Here is an 11,754-nt window from a genome sequence, read left to right on the forward strand (position 1 = left end):
GATTTGATAATCAGATGAGAAATTTTTACGTTCACACTCCCTTTAATTTGTCCCTGAAGGAGAAGTCCCATAAGGTTGGGAGAATATCAGGAAAATATATAAAAAAAACAGGTCAAGACAAAACTGTACAACCAATTCTGACCAATATTTTTCAGGCAGCTTTAGTCTCAGATAGAAAAAAGCCTTACTACTTTATATTATAGAATAGATGTAATTATTTAAGTATTATTTTAACTTATGTGTAGTTTTTAAATCATAACTGCTTTTAAATTACACTTCAGTAATATATATGTTTATAAATAAAACAAAAGCAAAATTCAGGACTTGCATATTATAGAAATGGCTTTGCCTCTAACTTTTATTACGATTTTGGAGTATTGCATACTATAAAATCTTACTACATTATTTCATAGATATTCTGCATGGAAGATGACATTCTGTATTTTATTAAAGGTTAAGAAATGTTTTAAGTAATTTTATATTTCCTATCACTCTAATTTTCAACAGAACTTTTCAAATTTAAGAATGACTCAAAGAGATCGTTAAAAGATTTATTATTGACCACATCCCTTAATATTTCAATGTTAAATTTTTAAGAATTTAAATTTATTAATTTAATTCATCAAATATGAAATTTTATTTTATTTGAAAATATAAATATATATTTAGCAAGAGGCACCACCACAGTTCTTGAAGCATCTGTCAAAGCTGTTGACTTCACCTGAGTTGAGACCACTGGCAATACAGCAGGTGTAGGGACAGGCATTCACATCAGTCCAGTAGAAATTTACCTGAAATAAAATCATTTATTGTTCCTTTAAAAACTAATACAATAGATCTTAAAATTACTAATACATTTGGGGTTGTGTGATTCTCCATAATTTTGCTAACCGCTGAACCGATCGGGTTCTCCTTAACAGGGTAGATTCTCATATGTCCCGGGAAGGTTTATAACTATTTTGGGGGAGGGTACCACCACCCTCCCTAGAGAAATTAAATTTTTTTTAAATTTCTCAATTTTAGAAAGAGATTTCAACGAAAAACAAACATCAAACGTAATTTTTTTTTATTTTTTCTTTTAAAATCTAAAATAAGAAATTGAATTATTAAATTCGACTCTCTCCTCCTCAAATGCCCCTAGAGGCCTCTAGGGGCGTAGCCGCTAGTTAAGATTAAAGAGACTGACTGACATACTTAACTTACATCTACTTCTTCAAATACCTACTAAGAAATAAAAATGTAAAGGATTTGGTGGATTGTAACAAAGATTATTTGGCTTTTTTATCTCTTATAAAACATATTTACCTGACCATTTTTCAGGATCAAAGTTCCTTGTCCAGTCCAGGTGATGGTTCCTTCAGTTACAGCATTTTGAAGATTAGACTGAAATTGAAAATATTTAATCTATTGATAATATTTTACATACAACTATAGGCTGTGCTCATGGAAGCTTCTATTTGCACTTAAGAAAAATGAGAAAAAAATTCTGGGGCGAGAGTTTTTCTATGGGTAATTTCTCTAGAACCTAAAAAAAGCTTCGCTGTAAAGCAGACCCATATCAGTTCAGCAGTTAGTGATATTCTTTAAACAGACAAAAAAGCTTATTACTTTATATAATAGAATTGTTACAAATTGAAATACTTACAAGATAGCATGTTCCCAAAAGGTCTCTGTCCTCTTCACCTTCAAAAGTGACCTCACTACCAGCACCAAAATCCACTTGACCTTCATGATCTAGAGAATCAGTAGTACATGATGGTGATCCAGACAAGCTCTCCTCACCAACCAAGTGAAGCATAGGTCCTCCCTCTTCAGTTTCAGAACATCCAACACAATCCTCTGTAGCAAATTCAATAGCAGTCAGGACAGAGTTTGTTCCCTCAGCAATACAATGATGTCTACCATCACATTCAGGATTGGGTTCTTGGCAGTTGTCATTATCACTGCATCCAGGATCACAACTGCCAATGTGGTGACCAGAATCGAAGCTGCAGTAAAAGCAGGTAGAACCATCAACAGTATAGTTGCCATTGCAGAATCCATTCCACAAGTCACAATCTTCATCTTGTCTACAACCAGACACGCATTCATTTGCATCACACAAGGGCAAGTCGCTTGGGCAATCTGAATCTACACAACATTCTGGGGCTGAACAAGTAAAGTCATCCTGACACTCAGCACAGGACATGTTTGTACATTCTGAGTCTGAGCAACACTCTGGCTGGGTACATTGGTTGTCATCACCACAAACAGAACATGAACCAAACTTTGCACAATCAGAGTTCTCATTGCAGCCATCCTTACATTCAGTGTTGTCACAGTACTGATCCTCAGAGCAATCATCATCAGTGCAGCACTCTGGTTCAGTGCAGGTTAAATCATTCTGACACATTGCACACACAGCATTGGTACAATCAGCATTAGCACAACATTCAGGCTGGCTACATTGGTTGTCAGCTTCACAGACAGCACAGGATCCAAACTTAGAACAGTCAGAATCCTCATTACAACCATTCTTACACTCAGTGTTGTCACAGTATTGATCTTCTGAACAGTCATCATCAGAACAGCATTCTGGTACAGTACAGGTAAAGTCATATTGACAGACAGAACAAGCAGCATTGCTTGTACACTCATTATCAGCACAACATTCAGGTTGAGTACACTGGTTGTCATCACCACAGACAGCACAGGATCCATTCTTAGAGCAATCAGAGTCCTCATTACAACCCTCCTTACATTCTCCATTGTCACAATAGTGGTCAGAAGCACAGTCATCATCTGAACAGCAGTGGGGATTGTAACACTCATTGTTGACACAGGTTGAGCATGCCGTCATTGTACAGTCTCCATCATTGGCACAGCCCTGGCATGTTCCATCAATACAGACTCCATCCTACATAAAGATTAATCAATAAGTATCCTAATTATCAGTTTTATGACCTAAATTTAACTTTCTACATCTAAAACGTATTCATTTAGAGAACAAACATGCTTACATGACAATCTTGATCAACACAACACTCTGGTTCATTGCAGACATGATTTTCACAGATACCACAGTCCTCTGAGTTGTTTACTCCACAGTCTGATCCATTCCTAGTAAGAACAGTGATATATAAATAAGTGTTTGGTAACTAACTGTTTTCTGAAATGTATTAAAATTATTGCGTGTTTTGAAAATACTGAAAGTGAAAATATTACCTGCATCCCTTGATACAGTTTCCCTCACCACCCTCTTCAAAGTCACAGTATTCATCACCGTCACAGTGAACATCAAGCTTACATTCAGGAGTACACTTCCAGCCATCATCACAGGTCTCACATTCAACACACTCCTGCCAGGCTTCACACTTGTTGCATATTTCTGGCTTGAACACACAGTTTACATTCCTAAAAGTAACTTAATGTATATAGAGAACATAGTAGAACATGCTTTCTCCCCCCAACCAGAAATCTCTGGAATGAAATTGAAACAAAGATAGTAAAAATGGTAATCCTAAAAATTTGCATTAATATACCATCCTCACTCTTATTTCTAGACTATGATAATTAATTCATACTTTAAGGGGTGTAAATAACACTTCTTTCCTTTTGCACCTTCCTTATTTCAGTTTTGAATTATTAGTAGTCTGAAAAGGCTTTGTATGATTAGCTACATAAAATAACATTTTGCTAAGTTGTAAGGAAATGATATTCCAAGTTGATTTATTTTACTTACCATGGCCAATTGCAGACTGGTCCACCATGATCAAAATCAATTGTAAAATCAAAGAAAAGATTTGAATCAGCATTAGCCTTTGGACACTCATGAAGACAATCAGTCAAGTCAGGGTTGCACACCCAAAATCTGCTGCAATCTAAAAATTTAAATTATTGTTTAAGTAACTTGTTCAACACTGTAAATATGGGAGTTACTGTTGTCTTTCATAGAAATTGATGATAATTTACCCTGATTTTGTTCATGACATCTTGAATTCAACATAACATTTGATAATTTGAAACTGAACTGTGTTTACAATAAGTAATTATTTTCTCTTAAAAACTGAAATCAGTCCAAAAATCTAAATTCGTGTCTACAACATTTTTTTTCATTTGTGGATGGTGCACTTTGTAAAATCATTAAAATTTATTTCATAAGTCTACTTACTAAATTGATGTTGCATGAAAACTGGATGACCATTATCAGTATTGACCCAGTTCTTGCAAACTGGAGGTGGGGCATCGTGAGGAAGACATTGTCCTAAACAATTTTAGTGTTAACAAAAATTGATAATCTCAAAAACTCAAGACTAATAACTCCTTCTAAACAAAATTTTAGTTACAGTGCACATACGGGCAACCAGGGGACTTTATTCACCACCCCCAAATCAAGTTTTAATCATTCTATAAGTATTATTATATCCATATTACATCAGATTTCAAAGGAATCGTAAAATTACGCTTTTTAAGTAAGCTTTCTAATGCCTGGAAGTTAAGAAATGCAAAAAATTTCTTACAGAAAAAGGCATATTTTATGTGTTTCACCAACAATTTTAAAAGTATTATAAAATCTCTTAGAATTAACGTAATTAGACAAAATAACTTTTGTTGAGTCATGCATTACATGTATATTGAAAATATAAAAGAAAAAAGCACAAATTGAAGATATTAATCCTACATAATTATAGTTGAAGTCAAGATTTTAGTTTATTTTTGTTTGTTTTAAAATCAACATTTAAGTAGACAGTATCAGGAAACATGTTTTCACCGGGTGCCACCGGCTAAAAAAGCAATATTTGATTACCAAAAGACATATTATAATCGCCAGTACTGGTTTCATTTACCCCCCCGCGCCCCCGTAGGGGTTTTTTGCCTGTTTTCTGAAGGTGGGTGCACAAAAACTTTGTAAGAAAATGCTTTTAAAGGCGCTTTTAAAGTCAAAATTTAATAACATAGTTGTTTTATTTCAATAAATCCCTGCTTTATTTTACCTCTAAAATATATGGGTTTTTTCAAGTTTGATATTGCTGCGCTAATTTATTAGATAATTCTTCCTGTCAATATTGTAACAACCCGAAATTAGAATCTTAATAAGGGATATATAATTACTTGCATGTTGCACCATATTTTCTCCAACTAAAATGAAATGGTCTTTCCAGCATGCTAATATAACGATATCCCCTCCCCTCATACTGGACGTAAGAACTGACCAATAAATGAGGACTAAATTAGCAACCTAAATTGACAACAAAATTTACCCAGTTATAATATCCACGTATATTATGTCTATTATTTTAGAGTGTTTAGATAAATTGGAAACACTATAAAAGCTATTCAGTATGTAATTTACTATTAAATTTAAGCATTTGCTCTTTAATTGACCATATTCGCAATTTATCACAGTAGATTTTTTTTGCTTCGTTCCTTATAAATTGTATCATCCTTATTGTTTTCCTTAGAGGTTGAGATAGATAGATAGTTGGATGATGGATAGATGGATAGATAAATAGATGGATTGATAGATGGATAAATAGATGGATATATAGATGGATATATAAATGAATAGATAGATGGATAGATAGATTGATAGATAGATGGATTTTGCAATTTACCACACTAGATAGATGGATAGATGATAGATATTGCACTAAATGGTGGGGAGGGGCTCTTTATGTTCGAAGTTTTAATGTAACTAAATAATTGTTTCTAAGGATTATTACCATTATCAATGATCTAAAGGGATAAGACAAAGGTCAATATAATTGATGTACATTCCCAATTATAAAACACAAAATTACCTCTTGTATAGATAAAAGTTAGTATTCAATACATTTTAACACACAACTGTAAATCTTTGGCGACTAGTGTTATAAACAGCCAAATGTCCCAAAGGTTAACCCTTAACAGTCGGGCCCCTTGCCGCACCTTAATCAGTCGGGGGGGGGGGGGGCGTTCAACGCCCCCCTCATTATCTCAGTTTCTATTAGAGCTAGAGGGCTAAAATTTTTTGTGCAAGTCCCCTGTGTTATGTTGAATTTCCGACCTTAAGTAAGTCAAGGTCAAATTCCGCTTCCTTCACCCTTTTATTTAACAACCTTTGTTTTTAGGTCCTTTTTTACTTAAAAATTTCAAACGGCTGTAATTTTTTTATTTATAAAGCTAGAAGAAATTTTTTTTTTGCAGAATATGTTTATTTTATTTAAATTTTATATTTGAAATATCAAAACATAAGTTTCAGCGGCCGCAGCTGTACTTGGCAGGTTCCAGCCGCCGCAGTCGGCGTTCGGCGGGAAAGATTTAAAGATTTCTGGAGACCTGGAGGATCAGGACCTGCAGGATCATACCTGGAACCTGAAATTGACTTGAACACCTGTATTTAATATGAGGATGTACTACTAGAGGATATTTTAGTATTTTGGTCAGATAAAATGCTTTGTTTAAATCAAAAACAAATTTTTGTTCTTTACCTGGATGACCCTGCCAGGTTTGCTGGCATCCTGTGCCCGCCAGGATGGAGATGACCGTTAAGGGTTAAGTTAATATCCAAATAACGTGGTGTTCTTATAATTAATTGAAATTGGAATTAGCAAGTGTTATGTGTCTGTCTATTGGTAATGCTTTGTTTTTAAATTATGTAATTACTTGGTCTTCATTTTAAAATCTGCAGTTTTATTTAGGAAGGGAGGGGACATTGGGATGTTTATTACACTAGTCCCCAAAGTTTTAAAATAAAATTTTTATATTTTTTGGCCTAAAAACTTTAGGAAGTTTTATTGATTTTTTATTGCTTGGTTCATTAAGTAGAGTGTTGAAATATTTTAATTACTAATTGTCATCTACAGTAATCAATTTCGTAATATAATTTGATGTATCAATATTATGTAGGTAGATACAATATACAATGATACATATATTAATCGGTCATTATTTTATCCCTTAGATCCCTGTTTGTTAATTAACCCTTAACAGTTGGGCCCCTTGTCGCACATTTATCGGTCGGGGGGGGAGGGGGTTCTTTTTGCAGGTCCCCTGATTGATAATGAATTTCCGACTACAAGTGATTCAAAGTCAATTTTCGCTTACCTCGCTCTTTTATTCAACAACCTTTGTTTTTAGGTCCTTTTTTACTTAAAAATTTCAAAAAGCTGTTATTTTCTTTTTTTTTTTGAAGCTACAAATACAATTTTTTCAGAAAATGTTTATCTTTATGTAAATTTTATATTATAAATCTCAAAACATATATTTTGGCGGCTGCAGCTGTACTTGGCAGCTGTCAGCCGCCGCAGTCGGCGGGTGGCGGAAAACCGGCGGCGGATCTTTAGGATCTTTAATACGTCATGTAGACATACAAGAAAAGCTTAAATTTAAAATTTAAAGTCTCTAAGTCAAAAATTGCGGTCACAGGAGGCTTTTAAAGATTTCTAGAGACCTGGAGGATCAGGAGTCAGGACCTTCAAGATCATGCCTGGAACCTGAAATTGACCTAAACACCTGTATTTCATATGAGGATGTACTACTAGAGGATATTTAGTATTTTAGTAAGATAAAATGCTTTGTTTAAGTCAAACAAAATATTTTTGCTCTTTACCTGGATGACCCTGCCAGGTTTGCTGGCATCCTGTGCCCGCCAGGATGGAGATATTCAAAAAATTACAACTCTCAGTTATGTGGCATAGCCATAGTTAAGAAGTCACTCATTTATAGCCCTCTATCTTTCACACACAGAAAATATGATAGAAAAAAACGGAGGGGGGGGGGGGGAAACGACCCCCTCCCCCTAACTGTTAAGGATTAATATACAGATAAACAGTAAACAAGAATCATAATTTCATTATAAATATAGATATTAGTTTATAAAAATTGATGTCAATCATGCCTACATTTATAATGGATTTATTGACACTGAACAAACTTGTAGCTGACTAAAATAAGGATTTCCCATCCACCCCCTTTACACCATCCCCTCCCCTTCTACCGAAATGAATTCCCAGGCCCCAGCAACCCCTAATTTGACACTTTCAACACTAAAATCGGACTACAATTGACATAGATTGACAAGGGCCCAAAAAGCTAGTGATAGAGTACAACAAAAAAAAATTTTTCAATTTTTATTTATAAAGTACAGTAAAATCTAAAATTCAAAACTTAGATGTCAACATCTAAAAATGGTTTTAGCGCATTTTTCTTATGCTCAAATATTCAACCTTTTGCAAGAATGGCTGCTCAACACTTCAAAGTTGAAATATAGAGCTAAAAATGTATACAAATACTATTAGGGACATATACTAGAACATATCAAAGTTTGAAGGTCATATCTCAACCAAGGAGGAAGTACTGGCCCCCCAAAGTCGACTACAGAAAATCCAATTTTTTTCTTGCAAATGGTAGAAGATTTAGGCATAAGAAAAATGCGCTAAAACCATTTTTAGATGTTGACAACTAAGTTTTGAATTTTAGATTTCACTGTACTTTTTAAATAACTAGCGGCTTCGCCCCTAGCCTCTAGGGGCTTTGCCCAAAGAGGTGATAAAAAAACTAATATTTATTGTTTTTAGTGAGAGAATGTTGCTATTCTTTCATTCAAAATAAATGCTAGAATAAAAAATAATAAAAAGGGCAGCCTGCGGCAGCCTGTACCAGAGCAAAATAAAAAATAAGGGGGGGATTTTTTTGTTTTTTTTTGGGGGGGTTAGGGGTGTCCCACCCCCCAAGAAAATAGCTTAAAACCACCACAGGACCAATAGGTATATACCCTCAAGAGTAGAATCCGATCGGTTCAGTGGTTACCGAGATCTTAAGCTTCAGACGGATGGACGGACGGACAGATAGACAGACAGACATCGTACTACTTTGTATTATTGATAACTGAAATATTTTTTGGTGTTCTATTGATTGCATTAAAAACGAAGAAACTAAGCCATTAATCATTAAATTCTGATAACTATAAGTGGGGTAAAATTGGTTTCAAAAAAGTTCTGATAAAAAAACACACTGTATAAGTACATGTCAGGAGCATAAATTGCGTAATTCAAGTTATAAATGCTTAATGGTTTTAAAATAAGTTAAAATTTAAATGTTTACCTGTTGCTTCTTGAATCAGTAAGCCTATGGCAAGGAAGAAGACACAGTCAAACCTCATTCTTCTGTAATTGAAACTGAAAAATTTGCTTTCAATTGTTAATCCTATTATATAAAGTAGTAAGCGTTTTTTGTCTGTCCCGAAGGATCTCGCTAACCTCTGAACCGATATTGTTCTCCTTTACAGTGAAGCTTCTTATAGGTCCTTGGAGGGTTTTAAACTATTTTTGGGGAGGGAATCTTCACCCCCATCTCCCCCCAAAAATATTTTTTTTTACTCTTGAAACTCAAATTTAAAATTGGATGAGGTCGACTTTTCCCCCTCCTGCCCTAAGTTCCCCTAGAAGCTTCTAGGGGCGTAGCCGCTAGTCTATAATAAAAAGTAGAATAATGTCTCTCCGTCCGTCCGTCTGTCTGTCCCTTAATATCTCGGTAACCACAGAAACCGATCGGATTCTACTCTTCAGGGTACATACCTATTGGTCCTTTGGTTGTTTTAAGCTATTTTCTTGAGGGGTGGGACACCCCAAATCCCCTCGAAAAATGAAAATTCCCCCCCCCCCCCAAAAAAAAATAAATAGTTTTTAGGCAGTTACTTCAAAATAAATGGCAGCACAAAGAATACTTAATTTCTTTTTTAAAATTACCTCTTGGGGCAAAGCCCCTAAAGGCTAGAGGCGAATCCACTAGTTTATTATATAGTTTACAATAAAAATGAATGAAATAACAATGAAGCTAATGTAGTGAGTAAAATAGAAATGTTAATACATCAAACTATTTAACATGATAGAAAATACAATCACCTGTTGATTAGAAGAAAATCAGGCAATTAATGAGTAAAAGTAGGGTCTTATCATTTCTTTTTATAGACAGAAGTAAACTTGTTTATACTGGGCTATAAAAGTATTAATATTTTGTTGTAAAGCCTCTTATCTTTACAAGATTATGATGCTAAAGAGAACCCTTTTTTATTGATAAAATTTGTATGTAATTGTACAGTACTTTCATTTTACTTAAACAATTGGAATTATTTCATTGTAATAATTGATTTATTAACTTTATTAAAATTATCTTCATGTGATCTTAACTCATAATTTTTTTTACATTTTCAGGTTTAAAAATAAAACTAAAAAGTTTAAAACATCCCCATGGTGGTAATTGATTAGATATTTTTTCACCCATTGTCTGATATTATACAAGAGTTAAAGACAAATTTGTTAAATAGTATCAAAGTTATTTAAACACTGTAAAGTAGATATTGAATAGAGAAATCACTGTTGCATGGGTAGATGAAAACAGTTAATTTTAGTGTTAGGCAAAAATGACTTTGCAATTGTATCAGTAAGTAGGTCTAATAACACCCTTTGCTAATTTTAAAATCCCACTAAATCTAATTTTTGAGAAAATTAGATTTGAAAATTTTAAGTTCAATTTTCATCCCCTAGGAGTTACCAAACAATCATGACAAGAAAAGCAAATATTCAAATTTTCAATTTTTTACAACTTTGCTTTAATGAAGTCTTTCATAAAACCACTCTATATATGATTTATTTAAGGATGAATTTCCGTGACCTTAGCAAAGCAACTGATAAAAATAGCCATTGATAACTCCCCTTAGGACTGGTTTTATGAAATACTTTATAAAAACAAACTTGTTCAAAATTTTAAATTAATAATCTTTGCTTTTCTTGCCATGATTGTTCGGTAACTCTTATTGGTTAAAAATTAAACTTAAAATTTTCAAATCTAATTTTCTCTAAAATTAGATTTAGTTGGATTTTAAAATAAGCAAAGGGTGTTATTAGACCAACTTACTGATACAATTGCAAAGTCATTTTTGCCTAACACTAAAATAAACTTTTTTTATCTGGCCATTCAACAGTGAAATATAATATTTAGTCATATCTATCTTATGAAACTGTTTTTGTAAATTTGGATTCACTACAGGGCTTATTTTATTCCACAAATCTTGCCTAAGCTGTTAGAGAAATAGAACGGGATCATTTAAATTGATTGGAAACTTTGGAATTTCTACAGAAGTTTTTATTTGATTTACTTGTTTGGGTTTGTTATCTTCCATGTTAACAAAATGTAATAAATTTACTGAGCAAACAAACTACCCAGATAAAACTAAAATGGATTGTAATTGACGTTTATTGGATTTTTTATGATTATTGATTTCATTGCGAAATTCAATAATAGGAATAAAAAATATTAACAGATGAAAAAATAATTTATTCCTAGCTATGTTCAATTTATTTATTTTATAATTAGGTAAAAGGTTGGTATTCAATACACATTCCTCGTCTGTTGTTTTGGAAAATATATGCTCAAGACTCCATGTTTATCAAAAATTTATTATGAAAGGTTTAGTGATTTTTATTCTGATATTATTTAGGATTTTTAAGAAAAGTTTCCTACAGAAAAACCTAATCTGGAAAAGTTTATAAGAAATTAGTAGCTCGCCCTAGCATATTATAGGGGCTCTATATTCGAAGGGGAAGTGATGGAAAGAATAGCATTAAACCATCTCAAGGCTTAAATCATAATTACAATATGGCCAAAAACCATCCCATTCCCAGATTCTATGTAAAGCTTCCCTAAAATGGAGAACTCATTTCCTTCAAAAGTAATTGAAATTTAAGCTTCAGACAAAAACTTAAAATTAAGTAATTTAACCTTAAAATTAACATT

The 11,754-nt window shown here is 33.3% G+C and overlaps 1 protein-coding gene across 2 annotated transcripts; it reads right to left on the reverse strand.

The window, feature by feature from the left end:
* Window positions 1-538: 538 nt before the first annotated feature.
* Window positions 539-10,004, reverse strand: LOC145328867 (uncharacterized). Of its 2 annotated transcripts, none has more exons than XM_080172788.1 (9): window positions 9,864-10,004; window positions 9,064-9,125; window positions 4,151-4,243; window positions 3,722-3,860; window positions 3,205-3,393; window positions 3,000-3,099; window positions 1,646-2,896; window positions 1,306-1,383; window positions 539-791 (listed from the first exon to the last, which is right to left on the reverse strand). In XM_080172788.1, the coding sequence occupies exons 2-9, from the start codon at window positions 9,119-9,121 to the stop codon at window positions 666-668; spliced, it is 2,034 nt and encodes a 677-aa protein (XP_080028914.1). In that variant the 5' UTR covers window positions 9,122-9,125; window positions 9,864-10,004; the 3' UTR covers window positions 539-665. The 2 variants fall into 2 exon arrangements, with proteins under 2 accessions (XP_080028914.1, XP_080028915.1); XM_080172789.1 differs by having other exon boundaries at window positions 9,064-9,137; window positions 9,864-9,904.
* Between the last annotated feature and the right edge of the window lie 1,750 nt (window positions 10,005-11,754).

This window comes from Acartia tonsa, chromosome 9, assembly GCF_053477335.1.
Source record: "Acartia tonsa isolate MP-2025a chromosome 9, ASM5347733v1, whole genome shotgun sequence".
NCBI classification, from domain to species: domain Eukaryota; kingdom Metazoa; phylum Arthropoda; class Copepoda; order Calanoida; family Acartiidae; genus Acartia; species Acartia tonsa.

Excerpts from the sequence above, each read along its gene's own strand:
- LOC145328867 (XM_080172788.1), bottom strand. The coding sequence starts at position 9,121 with ATGAGGTTTGACTGTGTCTTCTTCCTTGCCATAGGCTTACTGATTCAA. Across the intron at positions 3,861-4,150 it reads TTTCATGCAACATCAATTTA|ATTGCAGCAGATTTTGGGTG; the intron begins GTAAGTAGACTT and ends TTAAATTTTTAG. Across the intron at positions 3,100-3,204 it reads AACTGTATCAAGGGATGCAG|GAATGGATCAGACTGTGGAG; the intron begins GTAATATTTTCA and ends TGTTCTTACTAG.